Here is a 19,772-nt window from a genome sequence, read left to right on the forward strand (position 1 = left end):
TGTTCTCCAGCCACATCTTTGTAACATAATCCTGTGGTGAGCTTTGTTGACAAAGCGTCCGAGCTATAATTCAATATAGTCTCAATGTACGCCCGGTAAGCGTAAAGGTTGTTGGATTGTGATATGAGCCTGTCGCCCAAAGTTACATCCACTTGGCTGAATAAAGTCGCTATGGGGTAATTAATAAGGGCAACCCGAGCCCCTTGGACCAGCTGTGTGTTATCGGTTCGTACGATCTTTCACGTCACGTACAGCAGTGTGTTGTTCAGATCATAGTAGTGTTCGCCGCTGGCCGCTATATAAAATTCAAGCGGCGCTGTGTAGGATAATGCCGCTTGACATGTAGATGTATAGTCTTTTCTCTATGCTAGTTTGTGTCGTGGGCACGTCAAAAAGATCCAGCTCTGTTTTTGCGCATTCAACGGACTCGGAGGGGTATATTTACTAAGGTCCCGATTTTGACCGAGATGCAGTTTTTTCATCAAAGTGTCATCTCGGTAATTTACTAAACTCAAATCACGGCAGTGATGAGGGCATTCGTAATTTTTGGGTAGTCCATGAAAATAATTACGAATGAATACACCATCGGTCAAAACGCGGCTGTTAAAGTATGAATCTCGGTCATTTACTAAGAAGTGCAAAGCAAAAAAAAATAAAACACTGCCGTGAAAAATTACAACTCGTAAAAAAGTGCTAAAAAAAAACAGACCTGCTTTTTTAATCCGTGATTGTATAGGCATGCAGGGATCCATGAGATCCGTGCATGTATATCAGTGGGAAGGGGTGGGAAAGTGGTTATTTTCTTTAAAAAAATTGCGTGGGGTCCCCCCTCCTATGCATAACCAGCCTCGGGCTCTTTGAGCCGATCCTGGTTGCAGAAATATGGGGAAAAAATTGACAGGGGTTCCCCCATATTTAAGCAACCAGCATCGGGCTCTGCGCCTGGTCCTGGTTCCAAAAATACGGGGGACAAAAAGAGTAGGGGTCCCCCGTATTTCGAAAACCAGCACCGGGCTCCACTAGCTGGACAGATAATGCCACAGCCGGGGGTCACTTTTATATAGTGCCCTGCGGCCGTGGCATCAAAAATCCAACTAGTCACCCCTGGCCGGGGTACCCTGGGGGAGTGGGGACCCCTTCAATCAAGGGGTCCCCCCCCCAGCCACCCAAGGGCCAGGGGTGAAGCCCGAGGCTGTCCCCCCCATCCAATTGGCTGCGGATGGGGGGCTGATAGCCTTTTGTGAAAATGAAAAGATATTGTTTTTAGTAGCAGTACTACAAGGCCCAGCAAGCCTCCCCCGAATGCTGGTACTTGGAGAACCACAAGTACCAGCATGCGGCGGAAAAACGGGCCCGCTGGTACCTGTAGTACTACTACTAAAAAAATACCCAAAAAAGGACAAGACACACACACCTTGAAAGTAAAGATTTATTACATACATCCACACAAACATATACACATACTTACCTTATGTTCACACGCAGGTCGGTCGTCTTGTCCAGTAGAATCCATGGGGTACCTGTTGAAAAAAATTATACTCACAAAATCCAGTGTAGATCGGTCCTCTTCAAATCCATTTGTAATCCACGTACTTGAGAAAATAAAAAACGGAGTCCCGACCACGAACTGAAAGGGGCCCCATGTTTTCACATGGGACCCCTTTCCCCGAATGCCAGAAACCCACTCTGACTTCTGTCTAAGTGGGTTTCTTCAGCCAATCAGGGAGCGCCACGTTGTAGCACCCTCCTGATCGGCTGTGTGCTCCTGTACTGACTGACAGGCAGCACGCGGCAGTGTTACAATGTAGCGCCTATGCGCTCCATTGTAACCAATGGTGGGAACTTTCTGCCCTGCGGTTGACCGAAAGTGACCTCACCGCTGAGCAGAAAGTTCCCACCATTGGTTACAATGGAGCGCATAGGCGCTACATTGTAACACTGCCGTGTGCTGCCTGTCAGTCAGTACAGGAGCACACAGCCGATCAGTAGGGTGCTACAACGTGGCGCTCCCTGATTGGCTGAAGAAACCCACTTAGACAGAAGTCAGAGTGGGTTTCTGGCATTCGGGGAAAGGGGTCCCATGTGAAAACATGGGGCCCCTTTCAGTTCGTGGTCGGGACTCCGTTTTTTATTTTCTCAAGTACGTGGATTACAAATGGATTTGAAGAGGACCGATCTACACTGGATTTTGTGAGTATAATTTTTTCAACAGGTACCCCATGGATTCTACTGGAGAAGAGGACCGACCTGCGTGTGAACATAAGGTAAGTATGTGTATATGTTTGTGTGGATGTATGTAATAAATCTTTACTTTCAAGGTGTGTGTGTCTTGTCTTTTTTTGGGTATTTTTTTAGTAGTAGTACTACAGGTACCAGCAAGCCCATTTTTCCGCCGCATGCTGGTACTTGTGGTTCTCCAAGTACCAGCATGCGGGGGAGGCTTGCTGGGCCTTGTAGTACTGCTACTAAAAACAATATCTTTTCATTTTCACAAAAGGCTATCAGCCCCCCATCCGCAGCCAATTGGATGGGGGGGACAGCCTCGGGCTTCACCCCTGGCCCTTGGGTGGCTGGGGGGGGACCCCTTGATTGAAGGGGTCCCCACTCCCCCAGGGTACCCCGGCCAGGGGTGACTAGTTGGATATTTGATGCCACGGCCGCAGGGCACTATATAAAAGTGACCCCCGGCTGTGGCATTATCTGTCCAGCTAGTGGAGCCCGGTGCTGGTTTTAAAAATACGGGGGACCCCTACTCTTTTTGTCCCCCGTATTTTTGGAACCAGGACCAGGCGCAGAGCCCGATGCTGGTTGCTTAAATATGGGGGAACCCCTGTCAATTTTTTCCCCATATTTCTGCAACCAGGATCGGCTCAAAGAGCCCGAGGCTGGTTATGCTTTGGAGGGGGGACCCCACGCAATTTTTTTTAAAGTTTTACAGTGTTTATTAAAAAAAAAAAAAAAATGAACCCCAGCACGGATCACACAGATCCGGCCAAGATTCATTTTGAAAAAGTCGGCAGTGTTTTGCTAATCACTGCCGTAAAAAACAAAAAAAAAAACGAATGACATCGACATCGGAAAACCCGAAAAGGCAAAATACGGCAGCTTAGTAAACTAGTCGTAATCAATTCAAAAAGTTGCAATTTTACACTGTCGATGTCATTCGTGATTGAACTTTGACCTTTTTCCGAAAATTACGAATGTTAGTAAATATACCCCGGAGTGTATGAAAGACATGTTGTTAAAAAAAATATCACAGACGGAGCGCTTCGGCTTTCTCTTCTTCTTTGAGTTGCGTCGTCTCTGGTTTTTATTTAAAAAGGGTATGTCCCAAGGCGGAAGCGCTATCATATGCTTCCGTTTCTTTTAGACACGCCTTTTCTTGTATATATTAGTCCTGAACCATCTTTTTTCGCTTGGTTCGCATCGTGTAATTTATTCATCAAGGCTGTTGTGGCTTGTCCGATAACGTCTTTCGCGATATTACGGGCTGGCCGCGGTCTTCATGTGCGGTTTAGCTAACGCTAAGCCTCTCTGAAAAGAGGGACAGCTTTTCTGAAAAGACTTCGAAAAATACTGCCTAAACCGCATCCGTACATGTACGCGCTGCCGTGAAAACCTGGTAATCCATTACCGGCTTGCGATTTATAATATTGCGCGTAGAGACCAGGATCGCCATAAGTTTTAACAGCTACCATTCTGTTTAGTTAATAAATATCGTTTTTGCGACGTCTAAAGTGTAGTTTCACGATCACTTTACCAAACTTAAATGAGATGAGATGTTCTGGTCGTTCTTTATCTCTATGGCCACTGTGTCAAAATGCGCTTTGCACAAAGGTATGTAATTGGGCTTCTCGTATCGTATTGTGATCACCTCATTGTTATGGCCCTTAATTTTAACAGTGCGGAGTAGCGGTACATAACTATCTCCGACCCTCTGGTGTTCGATAATGTCTGTGTACACGTACAGCGTAAATTGACCACCTTTGATGTCGGCGCATGGTTTAGAAATCTTAGTTTTAGGCTGTAAACCCGGTATCCATGTCAGTTTAGAACCGGCGTGGATTTGATACAACCGCTTACTGTCGCATGTTACAACGCGTGCAAATGGATCGTACATTAGTCTTAATCCAACGTCCAGTTTCTGTTGTACAATTTCCGCGTTGATTACATTCAGTAGCGCATCGATTGTTTCATAAAAACCCTGTTTAATGCACACACTCACGACTCTCGCCACCGGCTGATACACTGTTCCACCCCATGATATTTGCAGTCTACAATCTTGTAAATCCAATGTATTCCATGTGTGCGGATATTGTATCTCTGTAAGAGCAACTTCCCACTCACTGCTTAAGTGTATCGACTTTGCAAGTTTTGTTGTATAGTTAGAATCTTATTTTGTGGGAAAGTAACCGATGATACATTGCTGGGTAAGGTTATGTAGAACGACTTGTCATCCATTGCTCGTCTTGTTTAGATAGTGATGAGCTATATATGTGTTTTATCTCTGATGCCTCGACCCAACTGTTAAATTTTGCAGGGTATAGAGAAAGAAAGATAGATATACACACTCCAGCGCTAAGGAGAGTACCACATTCACAATTGATATTCAAAAAACTCCATGCAAAAAACACTTATCACCAGTGTGGATAATAAGTCAATTAATAATACTTAACGTTAGGGAAGTAATCAACACAAGAGCAGAATATTCTCAATCCGTAGATTTCCACAGTTTACCATGTGAAAGAACAAAAGATATATAATAGTGCAGATTATTTATAAACAAGATTCAAATTTTATTACAGGGATCCACTTACAAACATAAGGTTTGGATTGGGCCTGATATTATTCCCGTAATGGCAAATTCAGCATCTAGCATGTGCATCAATTCCAGGTGTGCAATAGATCTTTCATGTAGACTCCATGGTGAGGTACAAGACACCATAAAAAAGAAATATAGATAGTGCAAGTATGTAAAAACAACCAAAGTTTTAATACAAATATGCACTTACAAACACTTGAAAAAACACAGCATAATGGGTTCCCCACTGGTAAAGCAGCATAGGTAAGTTCCTGATGTTCAAGGAATTCCAACATTCACTTCCGGAATGTGAATGCTGTAACAAACCCACGATCTCCAGCCACGCAGGGTATCCCTCCTAAAGCCACGCTAGACGCATTTCAGACCAAAGTCCTTCCTCAGTAGCGTGGCTTATGCTCTCCTTGGCATCCTTATATTGAGAGGGAACAGGTGCTCCCAATCCCCGCTGATCTGCGCCGTCCGCGCGCCGAGTATGCGCGTCACAACCGTAACCGGAAGTGACGTCGCAGTTTGCGTTCCATTCAGCCGGAAGTGGTTCACATGCGTTCCACAGTCCATTTCTATACACCGAGCATGCGCGTCATGACCGGAACCGGAAGTGACGTCACTGTTTGCGTTCCACTCAGCCGGAAGTAGTCAGCATGCGTTCCACAGTCCATTTCTATGACAGGAGTCAGTAACAAAAGTTCAGATACATGTTCCTCATAGTAAAACCGGAGCTAAACAATCACATAACACAAGCATCAATAAAAACAAAATATATAATCTTAAAATGCATCGAAGTTTGTACAGAAGATAAATTAGAACAAGAATTCAAGGGAATGAATCACTGGGGCAGTTAATTAGAATAAATATATATATATATATATATATATATATATAAATATACATATATAAAAAATATTACATATAAAAGATATATAAAAAAGATAAAAAATGTGTGAACTATTTATCATGTTAAAAAGCATTTAAGCTCGAAGTCCACATTAAGCCCCTTAGGTACAAGGGTTCCTAGATAATGTATCCACCGCATCTCGGCTTGTGATAGTCGTTTATCTATATTGCGGTTTCTGGATCTAGGTAGTATCAATTGAATACCCCAAAAATTCTTTATAAAACATTCCCTTGACTCGTGTTGACTATGGAAATGAGCAGAGACGACGTGAGTCAGAAGAGATTATGCATACTCGGCGCGCGGACAGCGCAGATCAGCGGGGATTGGGAGCACCTGTTCCCTCTCAATATAAGGATGCCAAGGAGAGCATAAGCCACGCTACTGAGGAAGGACTTTGGTCTGAAACGCGTCTAGCGTGGCTTTAGGAGGGATACCCTGCGTGGCTGGAGATCGTGGGTTTGTTACAGCATTCACATTCCGGAAGTGAATGTTGGAATTCCTTGAACATCAGGAACTTACCTATGCTGCTTTACCAGTGGGGAACCCATTATGCTGTGTTTTTTCAAGTGTTTGTAAGTGCATATTTGTATTAAAACTTTGGTTGTTTTTACATACTTGCACTATCTATATTTCTTTTTTATGGTGTCTTGTACCTCACCATGGAGTCTACATGAAAGATCTATTGCACACCTGGAATTGATGCACCTGCTAGATGCTGAATTTGCCATTACGGGAATAATATCAGGCCCAATCCAAACCTTATGTTTGTAAGTGGATCCCTGTAATAAAATTTGAATCTTGTTTATAAATAATCTGCACTATTATATATCTTTTGTTCTTTCACATGGTAAACTGTGGAAATCTACGGATTGAAAATATTCTGCTCTTGTGTTGATTACTTCCCTAACGTTAAGTAGTATTAATTAACTTATTATCCACACTGGTGATAAGTGTTTTTTGCATGGAGTTTTTTGAATATCAATTGTGAATGTGGTACTCTCCTTAGCGCTGGAGTGTGTATATCTATCTTTCTTTCTCTATTCACTGTTTCTGAGTAACCTGGATGCACTACTCTGATATACATAACTAGCTGCAATATAGGGGGGGGGGGGGTTTGCGCACTAAAACTGGTAATATTTTGTTCACTATAAATTTTGCAGGGCACCCGCGCCACTTGACTAACGCATATTTTCGACCTCTGACCGTCTTATTTTTTTAAATCTTTTCCACTTTGTAAATTCTTTTATAGTTTTTGGGGATGCTTTGAAGTTCTTCGGGTAAAAACTACCTGTTATAACTTCACCGGACAGATCTGTCAACTTATAAAGCGGCTTAAGACCTTTAGTGTTCACACTCTGTATGACAAATATTTCCTCAGAATAATTCTCATCGTAACCTTTCTGAAATATATCCTTATATTTGGATATGCGCACGTGTTCCCCGACGGATAAACGAGGCGCTCGTTTACCGGCTTTAAAGTAATCGCCGTACACCGTCTTGAAAATACTCAAAGCGTTAGAGGGCTTCACTTCACACGGCGCACACTTAATCGTTCTGTGGTACGTATTATTATAGCTGTATATAAAGTCCTGTAAAACATCTATATATCTGTAAGTATTCTGCGCTGTGAAATAGCGCCACATCCATGTTTTTAAAGTTCTATTAAAGCGCTCTATGACAGCCGCCTTTACGTCGTTATTAGTCGTAAAATGGTGTATATCGTATTTTTCTAGCACTTTTTTTAAGGTTTTGTTTAGAAACTCTTTACTGCAGTCTGTTTGTAGCTTCTTTGGTACGCAACCCTGCTGAAATATTTTTTCAAAAGCATTAGCGACGGATGTAGCTTTTTTAGTCATTAGACTTTCAGCCCACGATCTCTTACTGAAAATATCGATGATGGTTAGTATGTACTTAAATCCATTGTTGTACTTCGCAAGATCTATGAGCGAAACCAAGTCGCATTGCCATTGTCGATTTATATCCGATACACAGATCATGTTCCTTTTATAGTTTTTCCTGACCGGCTTATGTAATGTATACGCGTCTTGTTTTTGCAGCCATTCTTTAATATCGCCACTTTTAAACACAGATTTATTCGACGCATAAAACGTATCAAAACCGCTATAACGCCCTGGGTTTAATATTGTGTAATACGCATTCTTCATACGTTTTTTCGGTTTGCAGAGCGTCGTGTTACGCCGCTTCTTTTGTCCGCAGGCATAACACCAATCAAATGGAAATAACATTTACTGGCGCAACTAAGCGTTAACAACACACAAATCAATTGGAAATTATATACGACGATGTAACAGCTAAGAGTTAATACACAGGAGGCTTTTCAATGATTAAACAAAGCTTATAACTCCTTTTGTAAGCTTATTTCAACATTGGAAATTATATGCATTGCTGCAACATCTAACAGTTAATACACAGGAGGTTTTTCAATGATTAAACTACGCTTATAACTCCTTTTGTAAGCTTATTTCATATAAAACAACATCAGAAGGGGATGAAAAGTGGGAGTGTCGGAGGAGTGATTAGGGGCATGTTTAGAGGCGTGTTTTGCATAATTGGGGGCATAGCCCACCTGTGACTTTGAGTTTGACAGAAAGTGGTGCTCTCTCTACTCATGAATGAAGCTTATTGCATTTGTTGTCCATCCAGCATTTGTTAAAATCGTGAAGAGTATTATAAATGTTTTTGTTAGAGTGATCAGCTGTTGTTGACAAATCCTGAATCAATGCTTTTTTAGTGTCATTTATTATGTCTTTGCATTTTTCAGATGTTACTCAATTTGAAATGTGATATCCTACGCAAATAAAAGATTGTCTTGTTACTTTTTTTTTCAAAAATATTGTTAAAACAATATTATTCTTAAAGACTAATTAACCATAAGCCTCCTTGGGAGATTTCAAGGTAGGCCAGTGGCCTCCATGATGTTCTAGAGCAATCTGATTTTTAAAAATGTTTGTTTCTTTTTCCATTAGAATCATTGCTAAAAAAAACTTGCCAAGATCAGCACATCATTGCTGAGCTCACCTTCTTACATTTAATGCACTGCAAGTTAGTTATCCTTTCCGCTACATACATGGAAGGCTATTACCTTAATGTTGTGCCTCGCTGAAAGGACATAGACTTTTATTAAATTTGAATTCTATTTGGTAATAAGGTATTTGATGGAAAGTAAGTATTCAGAGATGTACGGAAATGCCTTCACAACTGCGATTTAGTACACAACACCTGTGCAAAAATATGTAACTTGCAGCCATCAGGAGTTGTATGAAGGCGAACACTGGAGACGTCTCTGAACCGCCGCTTTCATACAAAGACGCAATTGTCTTTCACAGATCAGGTGAGCATCATCTTTCTGAGTAACCCAATGTCTGCTGCAGCATTGCTGCAGGAAGCAAGATGCAAAGAGACTTCTATTACATACGGGATCTTGGTTGTAAGCAGTAACATGCCTGCATTTTTGCCACCACTCCCATTACCTCCCCCAAATGGTCCTTTATTGTCACTTTGCAAATAAATCATCAGGGCCGGTGCTGGGGTGTTCGGCGCCCCCCTGCAAACTATAAATTTGCGCCCTCCCATATTCCTTTGGCGCACCGGGAAAAGGGGTGTGGTCTCACAAGTAAGGGGCATGGCCACACAATATTACCCCCATTTAAAATTACACCACAATGTAGCACAATCTTATTCATCTTATTCGTAGCACAATCTTATTAATCTTATACGTAATGCCTCACCCGTAGTAGCAGCTTCCTTATATCTAATGCACTCCAGCAGTAGTAGTAGCATCCTTATACATAATGGGTCCCCAGTAGTAGTAGCATCCTTATACATAATGCACCCACAGTAGTAGTAGCGTCCTTATACATAGTGCACCAACAGTAGTAGACGCGTCCCTATACGTAATACCCCCAGTAGTAGTAGCATTCTTATACGTAGTGCACCCCCAGTAGAAGCGTCCTTATATGTAATTCCCCCCTAGTAGTAGTAGCGTCCTTATACGTAATGCCCCCCAGTAGTAGTAGCATCCTTACACGTAGTGCACCTCCAGTATTAGAAGCGTCCTTATACGTAATTCCCTCCTAGTAGTAGTAGTAGCATTCTTATACGTAATGCACCCCCACTAGTAGTACCGTCCTTATACATAATGCCCCCAAGTAGTAGTATCGTCCTTATACGTAATGCCCCAAGTAGTAGTAGCTTCCTTATATGTAGTGCAGCCCCCCTAGTAGTTGTAGCATTGTTATATGTAATGCCCCCCCAGTAATAGTAGTATCCTTATACATTATGCCCCCAAGTAGTAGTATCATCCTTATACGTAATGCCCCCAAGTAGTAGTAGCGTCCTTATACGTAGTGCACCCCAGTAGTAGAAGCGTCCTTATACGTAATTCCCCCCTAGTGGTAGTATCATCCTTATACGTAATGCCCCCCCAGTAGTAGTAGCGTCCTTACACGTAATGGCCCCCCAGTAGTAGCGTCATTACACGTAATGCCCCCCCTGTAGTAGTAGCATCCTTATACGTAATGCCCCCCCAGTAGAAGTAATGTCCTTACATGTAATATCCACCCCCCCAGTAGTAACGTTGTTATACGTAATGCCCCCCCAGTAGTAGCGTCCATAAAGCACGCGCACACAGACATACATCACACACACACACACACACACCACACATATATACACACACATACACACCCACCATATACACACACACACACTTCTCTCTCACCCTCCACTTACCTAAGCCAGTCTCCCCCTGTACAGCAGCCTGGTCCGTGTAGCTCCACCTCCTTCTTTTCCATTTAGCCCTGCCCCTTCCATCCCATGTAGCTCTGCCCCCTTCTGTCCCGTACACCGCGCTGTCACACAGGTGAGGGGAGGGAGGAGGCTTTTCATGCTGCAGGCGTCGCTGCAACCCCGCTGACAGTGCCTGTCATACAGTGACAGACACAGCAGCTGGCAGCAGCAGGGGGACAGGATGGCGCAGCACAGAATGGATGCAGAGCAGGGGAAGCGCCTATCCGTCCCAGCGCCTCCCTGCACTGCATCCCTTCGCTGAGTGGATAGCGCCAGGCCTGTCTGCAACTACTGTTGCAAGATGTTGCCATATAGGTAATTGTCCGCAGTTAACATAATATTAGGGCAATAGATATTGTCTGAATTAAAATATAATTCATTATAAATAGTTGATGTAACCATAGTGAATAGTTTAGTGGATATATATAGTAAGGAATAGATATGAAATAAGTTTGAATGTATGAGGTAATGTTTAGCTGATTTAAGAAATTAGGTTTGTATATGTGTTTATATAGATATACTATATATATTTATGTTTTACTGCAATATTAAGAATCATTGTGGTCTGACCAGGTATTAGGCCATAAATGATAATAGGTATGTGACAGAGCTCTGTTGGTCATTGGAATTCACAGGTGTGCTTACAGTAGATCAGAATCAAGATTTGCAATACCTTTGGCAATCATAAAACTGGTTTGTCTATTGTCCAGTAGAGGTTAAAGCTAGGGACCATAAATTAACTACTACGAAAAGAGATCACATCCATTGATAAAACATGGTGTAACCCACCCCAGGAAAACTTGTCAATACAACAGAACTTTGGATGAAAAGACATTCCAGATTTTACAATACAAAACTTGCTTAAGGCAGGGTGGACACCACACTTGACACCATGCCTCCGTGAACAGGACACGGCAGCCTAGTTCAATGTTTGTTTTATTACACTTTGGAATCTGACAAACCTATAATTATCTTTTGCACTGAGAACTATGAGAATATGATAGTTTGAATTGGTAAAATATAGGATAAAAGGAGCAGACTTTTTAGCTAGGAATTAGAAGGAGAAGAATGAAGGAGAGTCAGGAGGAGAAGAAGTCATGGAGAGAACATGCAGGAGGAAAGGATCTGTAACTTGCAAGTATACACTTTATGTTAGTAATTGAAACGGTTTGTGAAACTTATGTCATGTTGTTTTATGTTATATAACTAAGGAAGCATAGCTAAATATTAGTATATATATATCACTACTGTGTATATCTTATTCTGTACGATTTGATCTGCCTGTAAATAAATAATCATATAAAAGGAGCAGTAATATTCAAGCTTGAACTCTCTTTAAGGAATCTTAACTTCACAATTTCATAAGTCATGTATAAGGACTGCATCTATTTATCAGTTTGTAAGCCTGACATAATATATTTGCAGATATATATGATAAACGCATATTAATTAAAATATATCCATATATTAAATACCATATATGATATATTAAATATTAATATTCATAAATATGATTCCATAAATCAATCAAGACCATGCACAGACCATTAGATAATTGATCAACTGCGATAAAAATCAAGTTTGTGTGAATCTAGTCCTGTGTTTTCTAGTAATTTCATGTTGGGGCTGGTTAGGAGGAAGGAGGCGTAATTATTAAATGTGTGTGCTATTGAATTAATGTCTGGGCTAATGTATTCCATGAGTAGTATATGTTTTTTTACAATCAAGCAGCAGCTGAGCATAAGGCCAGAAGGAGAGTGCAGCCAGTGGCGGATTCAGGATGGGGGGGCACCAAGGCACATGGCCCCCCTGTCATTAAGAATATATATTTTTGCTATTTTATCATGCGCTGCACATTGCACTCTAGGCACCAGCCTGTCTGCTCATCCCTGGGCATAGACGAATGATCAGCCCAGCTCCGCCCTCCAGCTTCTGATTTGCGGGCCGGGCTTGATCCTGATTGGCTTTCATTGCTGGACTAGTCTCCTCCTTACCGAAACCCTTTTCTCATGCCGATCTGGGAAGCACCGCACTGTACCGCGCTGTACTGCACCAAGGAAAAGTTCCCCAGTGCAGGGATCTGGAGCCGCCCGTCCCCGTATCCAGCTGCAGACACATGGTGACAGGCAGAGCAGCAGTACAAAGGACCCTCTCTGTCTCCGTCCTTGCTGCAGCTCTAGGGCTAGTTCTGCAGCATATACCACAAATTCTCCCCCTTAGCAGAGTACGGGCCCTCGTCCCTGGGTACCATCTCCAGTACACAGGCATTATACAAGGTCAGTGAAATGTGCTAGCTAATATACTGTAAGGACTTGTGCGTGTGTCCTGCAATACAGATACCTCCTCACCACCCCTGCCCCCAAACAGAACCCCCCTCAATCCACCCTCTTCCATCTTTCATACACCACCCCACCAACCTACCTCTCCCCTGCTTTCACATACCTTGCCTCCAGGCACTAGCCATCCCTCCACTACCTGGCTCCAGACACCCCCTTCCCTCCCTCCCTGCCTCTAGAACAACCCCCCCTCCTGTCGCCAGTACCACAAATGGTACCCCTCCTTGTTTCCAAACACCACCTTTCCCTGCTGCCAGACACCTCCCATCTTGCTGCTAACCATACTACTGCCATGCCACACTTCTCTCCCTTATCGACATACTCCCTCCCCTTACTGCCATACTCCACTCCATGGTGCCATGCTCCCCGCTGCCCTTACTGCCAGTCATCCCATCCTGCCAAACTTCTCCCCCTTACAGCCAGTCCCCGCTATGCTGCCATACTTCTCCCTCTTACTGTACCATACCCCCCACCCCTTACTGCCAGTACTCCCCATGCAGCCATACTTCTTTCCCTTACTGCCATACTCCCACCCTTTACTGCCATACTCCCCACAAATTTTGCCATACCAGTCCCCACTATGCTGCCATACTTCTCTCCCTTTCTGCCATACTCTCCTCCATGATGCCATACCTCCCTGTCACCCTCTCCCTGTCACCACTGCCTTTCACTCTCTACCTGGTGTCACCCTCTGCCTCTCCCTGTCACCCACTGCCTATCTTGTCTTCCACTATCTATCCCCGTCACCCACTGACTCACCATCTACTTCTCCCTTGCATCACTATCTCCCCATCATCCTCTCTTTCCTGTCACCCTCTGCCTCTCCAAAGCATCACCCTCTCCCTGTCACTTACTACCTCTCCCATAACCACTTGCCTGTCACCCTCTCCCTGGTATCTTCCAATGCCTCTACCTGTCACCCTCTTCCCATTGAGGCTACGTCCTTTGTTATGAGGCCACACCCACTTTTTGTGGAGCTCATGCCAAAGGCACGGAATATCCCCCCTCTTTCCTTGTCATGGTGCACTTCCCCCCCTGTCATTTTGTTCTGGATCCGCCCCTGAGTGCAGCACTATCTGTAATTAACCGAATTCTGGTAGGACATTTCTAATTTTGGAGTTTGTCCAAGGGAGCCTGCTGCTAATGATACAGTTTGACTGAGTTTTCTTTTTTTCTCACCATTTGGTAATCTTTTATACCATGAATTTGATTTAAATCTGGAAGATAGTGGCTGAGTTATTTACTTAAGTCTCAGTGCATTTCTGATCTGCAGAAAAATGGTTGCCTCAGGTACCCTGAAATTCACCTGACATCAATGAGCTCAAAATAATATTTAGCAACTCCCCCTCAGCAGAATGATCAAGCCTGGAGATCTACTTAGAGAGGTGTGTTTCAGACTGTGTTTAGTAAAAACGTTAAGGCTTGCTTGTACATACTCTGCTATGGTCTGTTGTTTGTGCAATGTGACCACAGCTACTGTAGGATCAAGATCATTTACCACTATTGTAGAGATAATGCAAAGTAAGAAACATTTAAATGAACACAATGGACTTCATTCAGAGTTGGACCTAATTTGTGTCTAAACACAAATTCAAAATGCGCCCAGATAAAGAAACAACAACAACAAGGATTTGGAAGCAAATGCAGCTCCTAACCAAGGGCAGATTTAGGTTTTTTTTTATTTTTATTATGTATACATATTTACTAAGTAGCACAGCTTACAGGGGCAGTATGTGCATGTCCTAGTCATTTACACTTCATTCAAGATGGCAAATGGGCCTGTACATTACAGTGGATATATATTGTAGTTACTGGTACTTTTTGGGCTGACAGTACCAACACAAGCATCCCCCAAACAACTGCCACTCCTATGCAAGTGTCTTACGTGCCTAATGGGAAATTCACCGCTGTCCCTCCCCCTTCCAATAATAGGAGCAAATGCATCAGGAATACAACAGGAGGTTGGCTTTACTTTGTGTACAACAGATGGGCAAAAACACAGTATACAAATCAGACACATTAAATTAAATGGCCAGAAACTGTAGGTACTAAATGCCAAAGTCGCATGGAGCCTGTTAAAAGTAAATCAAACAAGATACAAATATAAAATGTGTACGTTTGCATACTAATATACATAGCAGGTTTCCTCTTCCTGATTAGTAAAATGCTTTATTTTTAAAAACAAACATTCAGCACCCTGAAATGCTGCCATTAGATTACAGCTGCACATATGCCTAAAATATGTTTTGCAAATCAGACGCCATTGACCAACATTATCAACAGTTTTCACCTAGGACTAAGGTATAAGTGCTTGCAAGTCATCCACCTCCAAACAGGCGCAAGTGTGCCTATTAGATGGCAATCCTAGGACACATATTGCATTGACATGCCCTTACTGCTCACTCAACCCTTTTCTTCCAGGGCCCCCTTAGAGCAGGCAGCAATATTCTGTGTCACCAGGGCAAAAGACTAGCAACCTAAGTAAATGCGCATGCATACTTCAAATAAGACCAAACTGCAGATGAAATCCTATATGTTGTATTTTTAAATCTGTGAGAAATACACAAAGAACGAAGTAATAATAATGTTCTTTAAAATATTTGAAAAATACACTAGACATATACCGTTAGCTTTGTTACTGAAATTGATATATGGAGAAAATATACTTAAAGAATAACGAAATGTAGTTGTCTTACCTCAATCCTGTATAGCCCATTACTGTTTTGGAAAACTCTGTATGTATAGATCAATCTTCCAAACCTATCAGTGTAAAACTGATTAATCAGATTTGTACATTAGAATTAGCTTGTCGTAAGTGTTCGTATATTTTTTAATTTTACACATATCTTTGCAAAACAAACCTGCCTCAGTGGCAATACTCAGAAACCCACCTGGCAGAGGAGAGGGGTCAATATCACACATTCCATTAGAATCATGTCATTATGCTGCTCCCTTCAACCCACAAATTCTGCAAGAGGGAACGGCCTAATGACATGATCAGTACAAAATCCCGCTGGACGGGATCCCGGCGGTCGAAATACCGACACCGGAATCCCGACCAGCACAATCCCGACAGGGGTGGCGAGCGGAACGCAGCCCCTTGCGGGCTCGCTGTGCTCACCACGCTGCGGGCATGGTGCCTCGCTACGCTCGGCACACTATTTTATTCTCCCTCTATGGGTGTCGTGGACACCCACGGGGGGAGAATATTTCGGGATTGTGCAGGTCGGGATTCCGGTATCGGTATTTCGACCGCCGGGATTCCGTCCGGCGGGATCTTGACCACATACCCTCATCCCCATCTGCAACTGGTATCTGCTGTAGAATACTGTAAGTGTATGTGTGATATGTACTGTATGCGTTACATACATCTGTTCTTTATATATATGTATATATATATATACACACACACACACACACACACACACACACACACACACACACACATGGAACTGCCTTCTCCCACTCCCCCTTCCGCCTGTAAAATTCTGCATTTGCCTCTGGGCTTATCAATATTTCTAGCTGCCTGAGCAGAAGCATCTACGCATACATAGCATAATTGTGGATATATAATGTCATTTTTTTACATTTTAAACCTGTTAGATATGACAATGAAAATACCAGGACACTGGAGGAGAATACTCACAGAACATTGATAAAGCTATTTTAATATTTGTAAACTATATACAGTATATTTTGTACATACACATATAGGTTTAAACATCCTATATATAATAAAAGTCTAACACTCCTCCTTACCTCCATTGGGGGAATTAAAGTGTTTTGCGTGCCAGGGCCAACATATGGCCCCCAATAGAGCAACTCAATTATTGCTCCGTTCGGGTGTGCACAGCCACTGACGCTGACAATACTGTTATGTTGTTTCGTCATGATGACGGACTGGTAACTAGTGTGTATAAATTTGAACACTAACAGTCCAACATTTAGTGATATCCATGCTTGAGCACAGATGGTTAATTCAAAATAACTGAGGTACTTATTAAGTCACCTGTGCTCAAGTATGGCTATCCTTAAAACATGGACTGTTAGTGTGTCTGGAGGACGTAATTGGGAAATCCTAGTATAGTATGTACCCCCAAGCTGTCATTCCTGGCTGTCATATATTGAATTGGCCCATTGGATGTGCTGCACTCACAATGGGACTATTCCTCGTAAAATGTTGTGTAGTTATATGCAGCATGTAACAATGCATTGTGCCTCGCACAGTGGATAGTTTAGTGTGTATTGCGGATGTGATATATCATTACATTGCATCGCTGTGACACTGGGTCAGATGGTGTGTACCCAGCGGTGCAAGTATGCGGGTACGCTCGGGTACGGAGTACCCTTAAGAATTTGGCAGCGGGTACTCAGTACCACCTGCCACACACTTTGCCATTGCCACAATTATGATGTGCCACAAAGCAACAAGACCATGGTGCTTGGCAGCATGACAGCTCCTCCCACTTTGTCAGGGTTACTAGTAGTGCGACAGTGGCTGTATTTTCCTGTTATACTGGAGGCATTACTATATATTTCTATCATACTGGAGGCATTACTATATATTTCTATCATACTGGAGGCATTACTATATATTTCTATCATACTGGAGGCATTACTATATATTTCTATCATACTGGAGGCATTACTATATATTTCTATCATACTGGAGGCATTACTATATATTTCTATCATACTGGAGGCATTACTATATATTTCTATCATACTGGAGGCATTACTATATATTTCTATCATACTGGAGGCATTACTATATATTTCTATCATACTGGAGGCATTACTATATATTTCTATCATACTGGAGGCATTACTATATATTTCTATCATACTGGAGGCATTACTATATATTTCTATCATACTGGAGGCATTACTATATATTTCTATCATACTGGAGGTATCACTATATATTTCTATTATACTGGAGGCATCACTATATATATTTTTAGCCTTGCCTCCAGAATACAAAAAAAAGGGGCTATGTCATGTGGCAATGCCGCTAGTGTCATGTAGCCACTCCCACTAGTAGCATGTGACCACGCCCCATCACAACACATGAGCACGCCCATTTTTCGGCACTCAGTACCCATAAGAAAATATTTCTACTTGCACCACTGTGTGTACCCAGCTAAACAGTCTACCACCTTAAATTCAGCCCAGTTACTATATAATCTATAAGATCATACCTTCTAACTATACATACATTTTCCTCACCATTCCTTTTTCTTTCTGTCTGAGCAGCAAAACCAGGGTAATTGTAATTGTAGTGGTGATATTCTTGCACACACAAGCTAATAGGCATTATTGCAGTGTTTGTGGACAGCAAAATATAGAGGGCATTCTTTTGCTTAGGTCCTTGCTCTGATTGTAACATACTTACCTCTTCCATGAAGCTACATGTTAGATCACTCTAATATACTGTAACACACTCTGTTTCACAGCACACATTGCACATAGGGGGTTATTCAGATCTTGACGCAGCCATGTGTTTGAATGCAGTGGCCGCATCCAGAAGGTCTGCGCACATGCAATGCCTAAAGTGCGTGTGCGTGACCCTTCACCATGTTGTTGCATCCCAGATCCCGGCAATATGTGACCGCAAGGTTATTGACACGCGAAGGGCACCCGGAGATGGCGTCAAATGCAACTGCTATGAAACAAAAGAATGCACCGGACCGGAATAGGCAGGGGACTACGTCTATTTGATGCAATCACAATGAAATTGCGGACAGCATCGTGGGTCGGCGCAACACATCGTGGGTGGCCTTGCCCTGTGCTGGGCGGCCTCCAGCATGTGGGTATATGGACGCAGATTTTGCTGTGAAAGCAAAGTCTGCGTCCATCTCTGAATAACCACATAGTACAGAAAATGGGTTCTGTCTTTCTCCCCCACTTTTTATAACATCCCACATACTTGTAATGCTCACTATTCACAGCTTTACTTCCTAGAAAAGATGGTGGGCTAGATGTCTCATCGCTTGGAAAGTTATAAAATGGAGAGTGAAAAAGTACCAGCCAATCAGCTCCTAACTGCCATATCACAGGCTGTGTTTTAAAAATGTCAGTTAGGAGCTGATTGGCTGGTACTTTTTCACTCTCCATTTTATCACTTTCCAAGCGATGATGCATCTAGCCCACTGTCTTGAAGTGTGTTTGGGTTACGTTATGCTACATTATACAAAGCTTTTTAGTTAACAAGATCATTGGTTGGAATGGACAACATAATTGAAAACTATAGGAATGCATAATACACCGTGGGACATACAGACCTTTCACAATCAGAACATTTGTTATATTTAGAATTCATTAGTAAAAGTAGTACATCCATATGTATTTTAATACATTGCGACTTGCTGTCATGTATGCTTCCCCATACAACTGATCAATACAAAATGATGTTATACTTACAAGACGCAAAGACACAAGGCTCCACACACTGATTCGCTATCCCTCAGTAAATAGCTTCCATTCTTTCCTTTGAGGAGCAGAAGATTTTCAACAGTTTTCTTACTTATGTTTCCATGATAACACCGAAGCTCCATTGAATATGAGGCAGGATTATTTGTAATGAGCACAGCAAAAATAATATGTAAATGTTACTTGCTGTTTCAGTTACAATAGAAAGTTAAAAACAATGTGGATTATAAATTGCAGTTACAGAAATGATCTGTTGTGTCTGATGACATGAAAAGTATTAGTATATAATTATTACAGGAAACATGATCTAGCTGTCAAGTTTCCAGAGTGACCACAATGTAGCAAGTGGAGAAAATTAATCACCAGTGTCTGCAAACAACTGACCGTTGTTCAGTTGCACAATCATTAAAGGATAAACAGAAATAGTACCAATGATGTTTACATGTAAAGAAACCCATGTCCACCTTTATTTAGGTCC

General features: G+C 42.3%; 1 protein-coding gene across 1 annotated transcript in view; it reads right to left on the reverse strand.

Annotated features, from left to right (window-relative positions):
• Positions 1–19,440, reverse strand: part of LOC134994187 (SH2 domain-containing protein 1A-like) — a 42,049-nt gene extending 22,609 nt beyond the window's left edge. The window contains exons 1-2 of the mRNA XM_063950929.1: positions 19,286–19,440; positions 15,559–15,622 (exon numbers count right to left, since the gene is read on the reverse strand). Of these exons, the coding sequence (XP_063806999.1) occupies positions 15,559–15,622; positions 19,286–19,419 (198 nt within the window). The 5' untranslated portion in view covers positions 19,420–19,440. The remainder of the gene's footprint in view (positions 1–15,558; positions 15,623–19,285) is intronic.
• Between the last annotated feature and the right edge of the window lie 332 nt (positions 19,441–19,772).

This window comes from Pseudophryne corroboree, chromosome 2 (genome assembly GCF_028390025.1).
Source record: "Pseudophryne corroboree isolate aPseCor3 chromosome 2, aPseCor3.hap2, whole genome shotgun sequence".
In the NCBI taxonomy this organism is placed as follows: Eukaryota; Metazoa; Chordata; class Amphibia; order Anura; family Myobatrachidae; genus Pseudophryne; species Pseudophryne corroboree.